This window comes from Rhinoraja longicauda, chromosome 1 (assembly GCF_053455715.1).
Source record: "Rhinoraja longicauda isolate Sanriku21f chromosome 1, sRhiLon1.1, whole genome shotgun sequence".
Lineage (NCBI taxonomy): Eukaryota > Metazoa > Chordata > Chondrichthyes > Rajiformes > Arhynchobatidae > Rhinoraja > Rhinoraja longicauda.
In genome coordinates, this window is record NC_135953.1 from 69,644,408 (window position 1) to 69,661,064 (window position 16,657).

Sequence of the window (16,657 nt, forward strand, 5' to 3'; positions counted from 1 at the left end):
ACATTTAAATAAACCTAGTTCAAAATAACATGGAAGCAATGACTTCATATGGCTACTGTAATATTCTTAAGGACTTTTGGACAGGTACATGGATAGGGTTGAGAGGGATATGGGCCAAACACAGGCAGGTGGGACTAGTGTAGATGTGGCATAAGCAAGTTAGGCCGAAGGGCCTGTTTCAATGCCATATGACACTATGGTAAAACAATGATAATTATCTATCCCAACATTTGGAAGTCCTAATGGTTCAGCATCTAGTCACCAGAGCCCATTCCCACACTCACTTTAAACACACCTGGCTCCCGGTAATATTTTTATTACTGTACAATGTCGTAACAAAAAGGCAAATTGAAAGTGTGCTGGTTTATTTGCAGGACTAATATCCAATACACCTGAAAATCTTCAGTTTGGCACCACCAAAGTTACGAGAGTGGCAGATAACCGGGGCGTTATTGTACCTTCTCCCATTGAAATCCATGGAGCTACTGATGAGGCTCAGACCGAGATGATAGAGGAATTCCCTGTCTCATTAGCACAGCACAAGTGTCATATATAAATAAAAATATTTGAGTGGAAGACACATTTGCGAGTACCAAATAACTTGCAGATAAAAAGATAAATGCTTGCAATTCTGAAAGCATCAGCAGGTTTTTAAAACAGAAAATCCCCCTCTTTGAATATCTCAATTTAACAAAAATAAAATGATAATTAGGAAAAGCCTTGGTTTGGTTGATAACTGATGTGGTTATGTACAGATGTATGGCAACTTCTGGAAAAAGCACAACATTCACAGCCAAATAAAGCCAAACTACGAATCCAGACGACAAAATAAATATAAAATGTATTCAACAAGTTCCGAATGTAAAAAGCAGAAAGGATTAAAGATCGGGTGTACAGCATGAGATTTTTGTTGAATATTTAAAAGTAATGAGAAGTTGCTATGTGCAAAGAATAAGAACTCAAACTTTTTTTCAATATAATTCCGGGAGGCTAAATAGTGCATGTGCTATAGATGAAGGCTTTGTGTTTTGCGGTTTGTATTTTATTTTTTAAAAATCAAACAGAAAGAAAGCCAATTTTGATGTATTACTGTATTATCCAAAGTTTTTTACCATGCATGATTACTAAATAACTATTAAAACAAAACATTTACCTCAAAATGAAATCCTTCCTTTAGTGCTATTGCCTGGAGAATTTTTGAAGAGACGGTACTTGATAACATATACACATTTTTCAGACCCGAGAGTTCTGGATTTTGCTTCTTCCAGCAAGTAAATTGCCACCAACCCAACAAGGCACCCAACTCGTTTCCCGAAAATACTTTCCACACTCCACTGAGAGCAAAAAGAAGATATTTGGTTCTCAAAATTGTTTATTTTTAAACTATAAACATATTTGGTTTTAATCTTGATACCAAAAATCTACAACTTAACCTAGACTAAAACAAACTGCTAGAGGAAATTAGCAGGTCGGGTAATATCGGTGGAGGGAAATGGGCTGTTGAAATACAGTCAGAACTCTTTATATGCATGAACGATCATAGCCTGCTGTTGTCAACATCAACACAGCTCTCATCACTTCAGAAGAGCTGCCTTCCACTCTCTCCAACCTGATAGAAACAGGCAGTACAGGGACAGGGAACTGTCTTCAACTCAAGATTCAAAAGCCAGTCGAACGTGGGAGACCCTCTGTTTCTGTCTGCTCTTGTCTCACCAAACTTATCTCCTCATGCCTGAACTCTTTCTTGTTCTGTATTGTCCTGCCTTGTTCGACCCGAAACATCGACAGTTCATTTCCCTCCACAGATACTGTCTGACATGCTGAGTTCTTCTGGCAGAGCAAAACAAAACCCACAACTAAATTGATCACACCACTTTTCACTCTGTCTCTTCTAAGGTTATCATCCTTTACTCTCAACTTACCCGTCTCCATTGCTTCTGCTCCAAAGAGGAGGCATTCCATTCAAGGACATTCAAAATCTCCCCGTTTTTCAGTAAACATGCGAGCAAATTTGGGCCCCATGTCTGAGGAAGTATGTGCTGGCTCTGGAAAGGGTCCAGAGGAGGCTTACAAGAATGATTCCAGGAACAAGCGGGTTACCATATGATAAGCACTTGACAGCACTGGGCCTCTACTCGTTGGAGTTTAGAAGGTTGAGGGGGGACCTCATTGAAACTTACAGAATAATGAAAGGCATAGAGTGGATGTGGAAAGGATGTTTCCACTGATGGGAGAATCTAGGACCAGAGGTGGCGCTCTTTTAGAAAGGAGGCGAGGAGGAACTTCTTTTGTCAGAGAGTAGTTAATCTGTGGAACTCATTGCCACAGAGGGCTGGGGAGGCCATCAGTGGATATTTTTAACGCAGAGATAAGACAAATTCTTAATTAGAAAGGGGTTTCAAGGGTTATGGGGAGAAGGCTGGAAAATGTGATTAGGAGGCAGAGATTCGCCATGATTGAATGGCAGAGTTGACTCGATGGGTCAAATGGTTCTAATTCTGCACCTATAACGTGAACTCTAGCCTTTGTCACTTATTCCAGCCAATGCCAATCAATCTCCCATCTTTACCTGTATCCACCCTATCACTTGCCTCCCCTCTCTTTTCCAGAATTCTCCCCCTCTACTCCAATCATTCTGAAGAGTCCTGACCCGAAATGTTATCTGTCTATTCCCTCCACAAATGCTGCCTGGCCTGCTAATTTCCTCCAGCACTTTGGTTTGTGCTTAAGATTCCAGCATTTTGCAATGTTGTGTCTTTGATATTTATGCTTTGCCAAATGCTCATTTTGAACTCCATTGCATTTGTTACTCCTTTTTCCTTCCATTATAAAGTCAAATAGCACAAAACCAGCCCTTCAGCCCACCGTGCCCATGCTGCCTCTTCCAGCAGATTGTTTGCTGCTCTAGATTCCAGCATTTTAAGTCTTTTATGTCCCCTCCCCACAAGTAGTTTGGGTAACATGCTCTAAAAAAAAGATCTGGACACTTGCATAATTGGACACTCAACAAGATGGCAGCAAATCTAAAGAGGGTTATTGAGCAGCTCAAGTAATTTTAATTAAATATCAATAGGAACAATAACAGACATTCACAAATTATGAACTACAGCAGCAAATCGACAGTGGCCAAATATATTTGTTTAAAACCAAATCAAGGTACTAAAAATACATCATTTAGCTTTATGAATACTAAATATTTTGGCCTAGAATTAGGCCACCTAAATATTTCACTAATAGATTTACTGTGAAAAAACATTTGATAAGGAAGTTGGGGACTTAGTGCAAACTACAATTTTCTCCCCTATGATGTTTTGATGCACAGGTGTGCATGGAGGTGCCCAAACGTGGATAATGGGCATCAATGCACGCATGAATACGACTTGCACGTTTGGCATGTGGATGGATACCACTGTTGCAGAAAGGAGCCTCTTTCTGAAAGCCCTGTTTTGGTGTAACTGAAAAGGGTACTAGTTTGATCAGGTCAGCAGGTTTTTGAGACTAGACCTGGGAACTCACCTTAAGAAGGTGTTCTTTTGGTTTAAATTCACATCTTGTGATAGCTCCCACTTGGGAATCATCCTAATCTTGCTCCTCTCATTCACCAGCCAACCTTCTCTCCCAACTTAATTAAGACTCAACCCACAGCCAATTGTCAACATCCTTCACCTCAACAACAGCCATTTGTCAACATCCTTTAATCCTAAAGTCCCATTTCAACCACCTAAATTCTCACTGTAATCCAAGCCATTCTCCCCAGTGAGCTTCAACTTCAGACAATTGCCAGTGACCAAAAAATGCAATCTTGCCATGAAATAATTGACATCACAGGAAAAGAGCTAGTTCTTATAATATTGTCCAAACCCAGCATGAATGAAAATTGTATATGTTTCAGAACCTAGACTGTCACAGTTACAAGATCTTGGCGAACATGGATAGGTGACATTTCAGGTCAGGAGAAGAGTCCCCACCCGAAACATCACCTATCCATCTTCTTCAAAGATGCTGCCTGAATGGCTGAGTTACTCCAGCACTTTGTGCATTTTTTGGAAACCAGCTTCTACAGTTCCTTGTTTCTACAAGATCTTGGCAGCTTCCTCACATTATGTTCCATCAATGTGTGGGCTTAATTTTATTAATTTCCTGAGAAGTATAATTAAGATATCGAAATAATTCTTTCTTCAAGGGCCATCTTTCCTCCATCAAAGGAAGGAAACCCTTGATCAATGGGGCTTATGCTTATACTTGGCAAATCTCACGTTGTCAACAGAGGATAATAATAGTGATTTAACAATGGTGAGATTTTTTTTTAATTGGGTAATCATACAACATTTGAAAATCTGTCTGAAACCTTATCCAAAACATGCATAATATAACAAAATGCAAAAAAAGAACTGCCTGGCATGTTATGGAATTGTTACACAACTCAAGAACAGTTTAGATAATCAGAAGCTGCTTACCATTCTTGCTTCTCAGCCACAGCTAGACGATCAGCATCTGGGTCATTTGCTAAAATCACTGCTGCTCCTTCCTTGTCAGCCAGGGCAAAGGATAACGTCTGGAACAATGAAAGTTTATAACTTGACGGTCTGTGGCAAAATAGCTTTACACATTATTTAGTTCCCTTGCTTCCACGGATTTGGGCAATAGAACTGACAGCAGGTTTAGCTATGAGCCTGCGGTAAAATGGAAACAAGTTGTACAAGCTGTACTGCACAGGTTCAATTTTCTAATGTGAAGAATAGTAAACTATTCAATTATAAATGAAATGGTAAGTAATTTGTGGCTTTTTAATGTCAGAATGTACTTGGCAATAAAACATATATAATCTTCTATCTATCTCTATATATATATATTATATAACTATAACTCTCCCCCTCGCCAGCCCACGGCCACGGGGGACGCTCCTTGCCTGTCAACAGGTCCACGGATTGGTAGGGTTGCTAGGCCCGGCACGGCCCTGGAGGACATTATCCGCCCGCCACCGATCAACGCTGGACGCACAGGGCCCAGGTAAGTGGCTTTTCCCTGTCCCCCCTCGCCCGCCCACGGACCTGGGGAACACTCTCCACCCGGCAACAGGTCCACAGCCTGGCAACGGGCCCACAGGATCGCCAGTTGGGGGAGGCTGGCCAGGCCCGCAGGAGAGGTTTCCACCCAACGGGGGTTGCCGTGTCCGCAGGACTGCCCCAGCGGGTGCACGCCCGTGTACTTGTAACTAAAAGTAAATATACCCACAGTGAGTTTCACATTGCAAGTTCAGAATCTTGGATTCCTAATATTGGTATTGCTAGTTTCATTTGTTTAAAAAAACAAATGAAACAAAAAAAACTCAAAACTGACCCATCAGAACTTTACAATTGAACTGGCTGCATTGGATGGACTTTTTAATATGGCAGAGAATGATGTGAACACTCAGCAAGTCAGGCAATGTTGTCAGAAGTGTTCTCGACCCAAAATATTTATTGTTTCTCTTTCCACAGATGCTACTTGACCCACTGGGTGTTTGAAGCATTTATTCTATATTACCTGAGCATTCTTTGAGCCTTATTTTCACTTCTGCAACTGAGGCAATTTTATCTACAGCACCACTGGAGACTGGTCTAAACTTTTAGATGGAGAGGGGGGAATAACATTATCAAAGCAGTATGTTTATTAGGGATAACAAGGTACCACCAGTTTTCAATATATGACGATGACCAATTCCAGATAGAACATTAAGTTATATTATAGCTGGCCACGAGTAGATCATTTATCAAAAAATAAAACCTTGTTTTCTTCAGTGGCCAGAGGTATTAAATCCACCTTAGGTTACACTTAACATATATATTTGACAATGTGCGTTATATACCAATACTCTTTACCAATACTTCTTTGCCTTCTTCTGGATTCGGGTATTTGACTGTTGGAAATTCTGGATCCGGATCCTTCTGCTCTGGAACTGCAAGAGGAGGAGCGAAGTCGAACGATTTAAAAGCTGCTTGAACAAATTCATGTCCAACTCCGTGCACAGATGTGTGCACAAATTTAAGTTTAGTTCTTTTATTTATATCCCTAAATATTAAATGGAAATTGAAGTCAAAACAAATCTCACTTGGCAGGCAATTGAATGCAGTGATTTTCTAAAATATAAACTGATTACAAAGATAGAAAAATGAATTGAATAATCAACATTAAAATATATCATGGATCCCCGAAGCACAGCACTGGTTACAGACTTCCAATCTAAAAAACCACCACCGCCCTCTAATTCCTAGGAAGCCGATTCTATATCTTGTCAGCTAGCTCTCCCTGGATCCCATGTGATTTAACTTTCCAGAGCAGCCTACCATGCAGAACCTTGTCAAAAAACTTGCTGAGGTCTATATACACATCTACAGCCCTGCTCTCATCCACCTTCTTGGATGATGAATCTCAAGTTCATGAGACGCTATTTTCCACGCAAAATACCGAATCAACCTCTACCTTTCCAAATGCATGTATATCTTATTCCTCAGAATCTCCTCCAGTAATATTCATACCCCAGATGGTAGACTTACTGGTCTATAATTCTCAGATTTTCTTTACACCCTTCTTAAATAGGAACACAACATTAGCCACCCTCCAGTCTTCTGGCACCTCTCCAATGTCTAACAATGATTCATATATCTTAGCCAGAGCTTCGATAATTTCGTTGAGTTTCCCCACAGTATCCTTGGTCAGGCCCAGGAAATGTATCTATCTTCAAATATTTTAGGACATCCAGCACCATCTCGACTTTTTTTAGACTGTTTAAAAGGTTCCCTAGTCTTTGATACTTTCTCCATGATTAAAAACAGGCAAAATATTCAGTGAGAACCCTGCTCAACCTCTTCGCTCCCACACAACGATGACCACTTTAGTTTCTGTGGAGCCTATTCTCTCCCGAGTCACTCTTTTTCCCTTAATATAAAACCTCTTTTAATTTGCCTTTATCTTGCCAGGCCCATCTCATACTCCATTTTTGCCCTTCTGATTTCCTTCTAAGTATACAACTCAATCGCCTATACTCCTCCAAGTTTTACCCAGCCTTTATTGGAGCCATGCGTCATCTGAGCCTCAATATCCCCCATTAGCTAAGGTTCTTTGCACCTACTTGCCGTGCCCTTTCCTGGTGGTCGATCGTTTGTTTTCCCAGACAATCCAAAAGTTATCCAGAACTAGCTGCATCTCCAGTTGTCTTATGTCCTTTAAACATTGCCCCTCTCACCTTAAAGCTATGCCCTCTCGTCTTTGATATTTCCACATTGACTTTCTAATCTGTCTATGACTTTCATTATTTTATATACTTCTGTCAGGTCTCTCCTCAGCCTACGATGTTCCAGACAAAACAATCCACAAGTTAGTCCGACCTCTCCTTATATTACATACCCTCCAATCAAGGGAGCATTTGGTGAACTTCTACAGCACCCTCTCCAAAGCCTCCATATCCTTCCTGCAATGGAGTGACCAAAACTGCACACAATATTTCAAATGTGACTTTACCAAATTCTAAAGAACTGGTAACAAAAAAACCAGACTTATCTTACCTACTACCCGAGCTCAACATTCTTTCCAAATCTTCGAGCCAAAGTCTCAATACTTACTCTGAAACACTGAACTTCATCTCAACATAGCCTCACTCAAAACAGCTGCTGCCACATGGCCACACTACTAGTGCCTGACTTTCATTTACCTACCATGAGGATCAGTGACTCCCGGACACCAAGGGCTGCTTTTCAAAATCTCCCACACTGCTCCTCAACTTAGCTGCTCACTTGCTGCCGAAATGCTAGAGCCAGATGGATAGAGAGCTCAGAAGAAGTGGATGGGTTTCAAGCACAATTACACAAATAGGGAGTGGCAAACGTATAACAGAGGTGTTGTGAGGCATAAAGTAAGTGCAGTGGAAGGAGAGAGGAAGACGGTAATTTTCATGACGTTACTAATTTGAAACAAAATTAGAAATACTGGAAATACTCAAACAAGCCAGTGTGTATCTATTGGGTTAGAAACAGATGTATCATTTATAGTTAATGCTTTTATAACATAATTGGTATATATAAAGAGATATAATACATTTTTAACAAATGGAGGGACAGGGTAGGAAAAGTAATGAAAAGGTGAGGCAAAACACAGACAAGGTGTGTAATATGAGAGATGCTACCTTCTCTGCTGAATATTGCTAGCATTTGGTGTTTATATTTCAGATGCTCAGCAATTTAAACTTTAAACCTTGCTAACCAGTTTTATTTCAAGAAATGAAGTAATACAATTCATCTGGACACTCACCTGTAAAAACAATGTTTCTGTAATGATTGTAAGTACTTATTTTTCATATTTTCTAAAGGATCTTTAACGAGGGGACTGCGGTCAACAAGCTTGTCATTCCATGACTCTGGCCAAGGCTCTACGTTTTCCTCAATGGCATTCGCGATTTCTACATCATGAGGTGGAATAATCTGAGCTCCATTTTCCCAGTAAACCTGCCAATTGCCAGCAAACTAGATTTAATGCAAGATTCAAAAACATGCTCCAATGCCTGAACAGTTCAAAAGAGAACTGATCTGCACGATATTTTTAAAACAATATTAACTTAGTGACAAAGAATAAGACCATTCCAATATACCTTTTTTCCTTAAACGAACCAAGGCTGAAGTTGGGGACAAAGTCAAACGTGTCTAATTTGCAAGAAAATGCCTTGCGCCTTCATATTAAACTAATCATGATTGTGATTTACACCATTCGTAGAAAAGAATCATAGAAATAAGTGATATTTAGCCCATTAAATCTATGCCAGTTCCTTTTAGAATTACCTATTAGGTTCTATTCCCCAATTTAACGACTTAAAAAAATAGTGTGATACAGTGGGAAAAGCATTTTTTTTTGGCAATGATTTGTAAAAATAATTTACTGGATGAGCTGTTACTGTCCTTTACAACTTGGGGTATTTTAGTATGCACACAAAATCAAAGCATGTAGAACACCAGGAAAAAGTTGCATAAAAAGCAGCGTGTTCGCCCGCCCCGGATCGCGGGGTTTGGGTCGGCCCACTGCGGACCTTTCACCATCCGGCGCGGCCTGGAACGTGGCAACTACAACAGCCAGACCGCGGGAGAAGACGGCAGGGGAAGAGAAATGACATTCTGGACTTCCATCACAGTGAGGAGGGGACTCACTGTGATTTTTTTTTTTTTTTTTTGTGTTGGTTGGGGTTGTGTAATTTGCTTATTTTATTGCTCTTATTGTTGGACTGTGGGTGATGAAATCTCGTCCAAAAGACTTGTTTTTTGGATGACAAATAAAGGTAATTCTGATTCTGAATTCTATTAAATCTTTCTCCCATGACCTTAAAACAATGTACTCCAGTCCTTGATTCCCCTGGGAAAGACACTATATCCATTCACTCCGTCTATTCTCATGATTTTGTATACTTCTTCAAGAACACCCCCTCCCCTCATAGCTCATTCCTACAAGTCCTGGCAACATCCTTGTAAGTCTTCTCTCCATTCACTATGAGTATGGTACTAAAGTCTTAATCTAACAAAAGTTAGAATGCAATATCACCTTATTTCATTGTCAGTGTACACAAGGCCAAGGAACAGGACGGAAAACATACATTACACTTAAATACTGCATGCAAACTCCTGCAATCCTCCATTCAAACATTTAATCTTGTGAATCTGCCAATTCACAGAGCTCTTGCACTCTACTTCCATGAGCATTGGTGCACAATAACCATCTTCCATGAATCATGGTCCTTAGCACAAAGCTTTCAAATTTGTGATGTCCTTTGTTAAAATTACATATTGGACAAAGAACGGCATGATTACCTTATAACCATTATCCTGCTTGGGGTTGTGAGATGCTGTTACCATTATTCCAGCACACAGATGCAACTCGGCTACAGTAAAAGGCTAGAATGAAGTTGGACAGAAATAGTTATTAAGGAGGAATTTTAAGTATGCATTTGTTTGTTACAAACTATTAGCAGAAATTTGTATTCAAATGAATCAACTGTCGAGTCTAAAAACTAATCTAGAGTGTATCAGCATTAAAAATATTAAGTGCATTTATACAGATTACTAAATATTTAATACTAAACAAGTACAAATACAATTTACAAAACTGAATGAGCTATATTCATGAGGTATTACATGTTACTGATAAACATTGATAAGTTTCTCTGATGACAATTAATTAAATTTAAAGATATGCACTAATTGACTTGATATCCTTTGAAGCTGGAGAACGATACCATTTTGGATTTCTTGAAATGTTTTCTAAATTTGGCTTAAAGGCATCATTCTCAGTTCTGAATTTTATCACATATTCATTCTATTCCAGAGATTTGAACATATTATTGATTTGATCATGTATATGCATTGTTGAGATAATCAACGTCATCTTTGAGATTAGATAACAATTATCAACGAACACCTAAAGTACATAATCTCGTCATTTATTTCAATATCACTTGTAGAACCTTGTTCTGTACATTTCACCAAAGACTGTAGATCAAAAGTACTTTGGCTGCATCTCTGTCTGGACATCCCAAGGTCACGAAAGGACTCAAATATAACAACAACTACCATGTATATAGAATGCCTTTACTACAGCAAACAAGTCCAAAAACGTCCCAAAGGAAATATACCAAAAGGAAAAACAAAAAAGAAGAAACATATGTACTTAAGAGGACCGAGGACCTAAAGCTTGTTCAATAAGATGGGTTTTAAGTAATATCTGAGAGAACAATGAAAGTGATTTAAATGGTGAAATTCTGAACAATAAGATGAGAGTTTTACATAGGACCAGGTGCAAGTTAGGATAGAGAAAGAACTTTGAATGGGCTGAAATTTGCAAAGGATGCAAAGCAGGAGACCAGCCAAGAGTCACTGCAATAACCGAGTCTGAGATAATAAAGGAGATGGACTGAAGCAGATATGAAAATAGGTCTTAGTACTGACAAACCATCAAGTGAGCCTCTGATAGAAAAGAATGTATAGCAACTTGGAGAATTGGCAGAGATCACAAGAGATTAAAATAATCAAGTGATTTCATATGGTATCGAAAAGCCCATTAGTCATTAATTAAATCAATAAATCCTTAGCCTTAATTCCTGCAGGTATGCTTGTGTTGTTTTACCAGATACCCAAGCATACACATGTATGCAATCATTTTTAAGATCCTTGTTAGAATGATATTACTAATAATATTTTTTTGTATGTTTTATGAATAATGAATTTTAAACTTTGGTGAGAAGGTGAGATTCCATTATTCATATAGTACTTTTTAAAATTCATCTGTATGTACAGGGAGAATTTAAAGAGACCTCCGGAGATTTTACAAAAGGAGTTACGATAAATAGTGCTCAGATGCCAAAAGGAAATTTACAAGAGAATCAAGGAAAGTTAGCTTATCCAGGACTTAATGATGATTTACTTTGACTGCACTTGGTTACAGGGAAGATCAGTCTCAGGTATTTTTCTAACAAAATGAATGATCCATGTCTGGCCATGGTCAAAAAGTTCTTCCACACGCTACTGAGGCTCCTGTTTATTAAATGAATAAATAGTTAAATTGCCAATATGTCTTGTTTCTTCAGACTTCAATCATCCAATCCACCAAACAACACCGAACAAGAGTCAATGGCAGAATAAGCTGTTTGGCATTGGCAGAGAAGATTTGGCAGATTTTTCATGGGCGCAACCCACATACTCAGCTCTGCTGCTCATCCCACAAATGCATGTTCCTTACAAATGTGGCACCATTTAAAAGGGAAATAAGCAGGCTTTCTAACGGTATAAGATTTATTGCCAAGAAGCATTGTTACAACAAAGAAATAATCTACCAAACACAAATGTCCTTACTTTTTGTGCTATGTTTATAACCAAGTTATTTTTTCCCCTGCAGAATTTAAAAATAAAAGGTCTTTCTTGATAAATGTATTTTTATTACTGCAAGCTAAAAATACTAAGAGCTGTATGGTATGTTTTTGGAATGAATAATATTGCCCAGTGTCAATATAAGGGAGTAAATTTCAAGGGTCTCTCGTGGTGTATGTTGGTGAATATAGCAGTTGTGTTCTTAACACAGTCTGATTACTGCAGGAAGGGCTCAATGGAATTTTTTTTTCCAATGCAGTTTTATTTCTGCTTGCCAGTTTCTAAATAATGTATGAGGTTCTAGTTTCAGATTGAAATCAAAATATATTCAATTAGACTGGCATAATACAAAGTGTTTTTGTAATTCATCGATCACGCTTAGGTGTTGTAGAAAAACTGCTTATATTTGCTTTGAGATGAATACTCACACAATGAAAATCTGTCAACTAAACCTGATAGTTTGGTTGTAGATGGCTTGTGAGCATCAGCGAATCTTGCTGCCGAATACTACAGGTCTCCCCCGGTCATGAACTTTTACTTAATGAATCATTACAACAAAAAGGTTTTATTTAATTCACAAAAGCCAAGAATACACTTTGGGACTATCTTTCTCTGTTCTTGAAAACCACTAACATTTCAAAGTCTATTTACATCATGTTAATGGGAAGTTGTCTGTGAAATAAACCAACTATTTAAAATGGGGAGAAAATACTCTTGAAAACTTGCACTCCTCTCTGACAACAATGGCCTTTGGATAGATGATTTGCAAGTTTCAGTTCATCTAAAACAAACTTGGTGGGACATTGACTAGCTTCCTACTTTTCATGCAATCAATGCCAATTGGCATTGTTAATCCCTACATTAACCTGGAAAAATCTAAAATGAAATTCATGACCAATCTATGAATGGGTCAACTTAATCCAATTATTCTTATGGTTCCCGTTTAAAGTAACTCAGGCCTTGCTATATTTTAATCCAATCTCTTCATTTATCCATTCAACTGTTAACATTCTATACCAACAGCTGAAAAACATTCTTATTTGTTAATTCAATACCTTGCTCTCCACTGCCTGCTTACTTTTTATTCTGATCTCTCCACTCAATTAAACAATTTGCCTTTCAGGATCTCATCTTTGCATGAGAGATCAAACATTTAAAAAAAATCATGTTACTTAGGAAATATTAACTGTTATAATTAAAATCAAGGCAGAAGAAAGTTTCAAACTGCTGTGTTCTGTCAAACTTTACTCAAAACCAAAAAAAGGTGAGAGTATCAGATAGAACAAGACACACTTACACATTTAACATGCACAAATTAAATGAAAACATACCACAAATGGTGTTGGGGTAATCTGAGAGAAAAGGTACACAGGAATACCCTGGCTGATCAGAACAGTGGCAGCATATTGGGCAAATCTGAAAGTCACAAAAATAGGTGAACAATAGCATTTTAAAAAGTCAGGCAGATAATCACTTCTGATAAATGTTAACCTTTAATTCGAAGACTTAAACCTATTTCAAATGTCAGTCTAAAATAATACCCAATTCAAAAATACTTACTTTGTATCAATATAAACTAATTACTATGGTAATTTTATTAATGGTAGAAGTGTCAAAAGCAAATAATTGAGATAATCAAACTGGATAACAAATACAGAATCATATATATGACAAAAGTTGAAATGTGAACTGGATAATAAATTACATTCATATAAAAAAAGATGTACCCATAAACCCATGTAAAAAGGTATTAAAATCTGACCGAAATACACAATCATATATATGACAAAAGTTGAAATGTGAACTGGATAATAAATTACATTCATATAAAAAAGATGTACCCATAAACCCATGTAAAAAGGTATTAAAATCTGAACAAAATCAGTACCTATGTTCATTTTTTTAGCTATTTTTCCAAAATGAAAGTATACTTAAGTTTCTGTGCATAATTTGTACAGATGTCCAAAGTCTTTCACCAACCAGCACAGCTAATGCATTAAAATGTAAAAGTCTATTCCCAGACCCAGGTCAAAAGACCTTGAGAAAAATAAAATAAATGCAGTTAGAAATAGCATTATTAAAATAATATGCCAGATATTGGCAGCAGTTCTGCACTGAACTGAAGGCATTTTACGATATGCTGGCAAGTTTAAAGGCTTTCATGCAAACATTTTAAATCCAAAGGTTACTGACAAGGCCTTGCCAACCATTTCCCAACTGCAAACAAAAATAGGAAAGCCTGCAGATGCAGGAAACCTGAAATAAAAACAGAAAAGTTCAGCAGGTCAGAAATCATCTGTGGAATTGGATCAAAGACATTTCTACAGAAGTGAAAATGGGAGTAAAGAAATTAGCTTTGAGCTAGTGACATACATGCACTACAAACCTAGTGACATACATGCACTATAGATTCCCTGTAGTCGTCAAAAGTAGTTTGACTACTTCTCCTAGTATCCTGCAAAGACATCATTCAATTTACCCAGTTCCTTTGTCTCAGTGGCAATTGTGTGCATCAGATTTACCACACATGCATCTGCAATCCCTTCTTCCTGAAATGTGGCTTCCCTTCCACCATAGTTAATAAATCTCCTGACTGGCCTAGTTCCTGTACTTACTCTTTCACCTGCTTGAATGAACATGGATAGAGTTCCGAAGATAGACACAAAGCGCTAGAGTAACTCAGCGGGACAGGCAGCATCTTTGGAGAGAAGGAATGGGTGATGATTCGGGTTGAGACCCTTCTTCAGACAAAGAGTCGGGGGAAAGGGAAATGAAAGATATAGACGGTGATGCCGATATAGAACAAATGAATGAAATATATGCAAAAAAGTAACAATGGTAAAGAAAACAGGCCATTGTTAGCAGTTTGCGAGGTGAGAACGAGATTCCACCAGCAGACACACATTCTCTTCCCTCCTCCTCCACTCTTTTGAAGGAACTATAGTCAGTATGCTCCCTGGACTGCTCTTCCATCTTCAACGTCCCTCCCACCCTCTTATGGCACTTTTCTATTCAATCACAGTCATTTCAATACATGTTCTTCCATAAACTGTTCTTCCAGATGAAGTTGTAGTTTGCTCTTTTGGTCCAATGTCCTGAATTCAATATTTACAATGTGATCTCTATATTGCAGAAAACAAACAGATTGGGCAATTGCCTTGCAGAACACCAGCATTCAGTCTGTAGTAGTGCATTGAGCTTTTTTGCTTCTCAGTTTAATTCTATATCCCACTCCCATTCTGACCAACTCATCTATGGCTTCCCACAGTTTTATAATATTGAAACTGGAAGTCTGCAACATGCCTAATTGGGGCAATTGCAGTTACACAAGCTTGTTGCAGCCTTCTGGACTCAATGTCAAATTCTTCGGGTTGATTGATTTTTTTTTTGCTCGTACCAGAACAGACCAGGTCATCCATCTGTACTATTGATCAGTTCACGGGGACCTGAAATCCAAACTCTTTACAGTCCTGCTGGACCTACTGAATATTTTAGGCATTATATTTTTATCTCAGACAGCCAGCCAGCCAGCATCTCCAGATATTTTGTTTTGTTTTTCATTTGCAGAGCTTCAGCGGCCAAGATAAACCTGATACAATTATGCATTTCACTGTATCGAGGAGGGAGCTCTTTGAAAGTCAGGTAATTTTCTTAAACACGTTGAAAGATGCAGAAAATTAATTAATTCCTGCACTTAAAGTAAACTTCACCTTCGACTACTGCTTCCACTGGGAGTGTGGGCACGTGCATCAAATCCAATCACTACACCTCTGCTTTTTACATCTGAAAATGTTTTTTCCAGATAACGACACAACCCCTGGCAAGAGATAACAATAATTATTGGGCAGACAAATGAATTCCAACAGACCTTCTACATTCAGTATGCAAGCTTATCTTTATAAATGATGCATGGTTGCTAAACATGCCCATGCCCATGGTTGCTAAACATTAATTCTGACGGTGATTGATGAAAACAATTGCAAATAGAGTCAATTCTATTTACAAACAGATAATATTGCAAAACATCCAAAGTAACAGTTCAGAATTTTTAGAAAACCTCAGTTTACGTACTGAATGCAAAAAACTACAGCTGATGTTGCAGCCAAATTCATTGCAGCACCATAATAGTCTCTTGCCGACTTCCAAATACATTTTGCTTAATTTCCAATGCCCATACTTTATTATTGTTGGAATCATACGATTATCATCACTTAAAATTGCTTCTGATTTAGTATTATTTATGCCCACTTTACCCTTCTGTAGCTGAATTTTTCTCTTATTTTGGACAGCTTCACCTTCCTCTTTGAATAAATACATTTGAGCTATCAGTACTTCCTTCGTGCTCTCTTAGACGTTAATAATACAACACTTCCACACTCAGTTGATGTCACTGGATGATTTCACTATTGTAACCACATGGGCCTTCTGGGATACACTGTTTGTACACAGATTAAGAGAGAAAGACTAAAACATATGTAGACTCGGGTGCAGGGAACACTAACAATACAAAACATGAAAAGTAAGTGGAGGATGGGATGAGATATATGGTGGCACAGTGACGCAGCAGTAGAGTTGCTGCCTTACAGCACTAATGACCAGGTTCGATCCTGATGCCGGGTGCTGTCTGTATGGAGTTTGTACATTCTCCCGGTGATCACATGTTTTTTTCCAGATGCTCTGGTTTCCTCCCACACTCCAAATACGTACAGGTTTTGTAGATTCATTGGCTTCAGTAAGACTATAAATTGTTCATAGTGTGTTGGATAGTGCTAGTGTAT

At 38.3% G+C, this 16,657-nt stretch overlaps 1 protein-coding gene across 2 annotated transcripts in view; it reads right to left on the reverse strand.

The window, feature by feature from the left end:
• Positions 1-16,657, reverse strand: part of pgm2 (phosphoglucomutase 2) — a 76,829-nt gene that overhangs the window by 13,913 nt on the left and 46,259 nt on the right. For both annotated transcript variants that reach the window (XM_078400065.1, XM_078400060.1), the window contains exons 3-9: positions 15,590-15,696; positions 13,211-13,295; positions 9,828-9,911; positions 8,287-8,480; positions 5,862-6,051; positions 4,458-4,555; positions 1,154-1,334 (exon numbers count right to left, since the gene is read on the reverse strand). In XM_078400065.1, the coding sequence (XP_078256191.1) occupies positions 1,154-1,334; positions 4,458-4,555; positions 5,862-6,051; positions 8,287-8,480; positions 9,828-9,911; positions 13,211-13,295; positions 15,590-15,696 (939 nt within the window). The remainder of the gene's footprint in view (positions 1-1,153; positions 1,335-4,457; positions 4,556-5,861; positions 6,052-8,286; positions 8,481-9,827; positions 9,912-13,210; positions 13,296-15,589; positions 15,697-16,657) is intronic.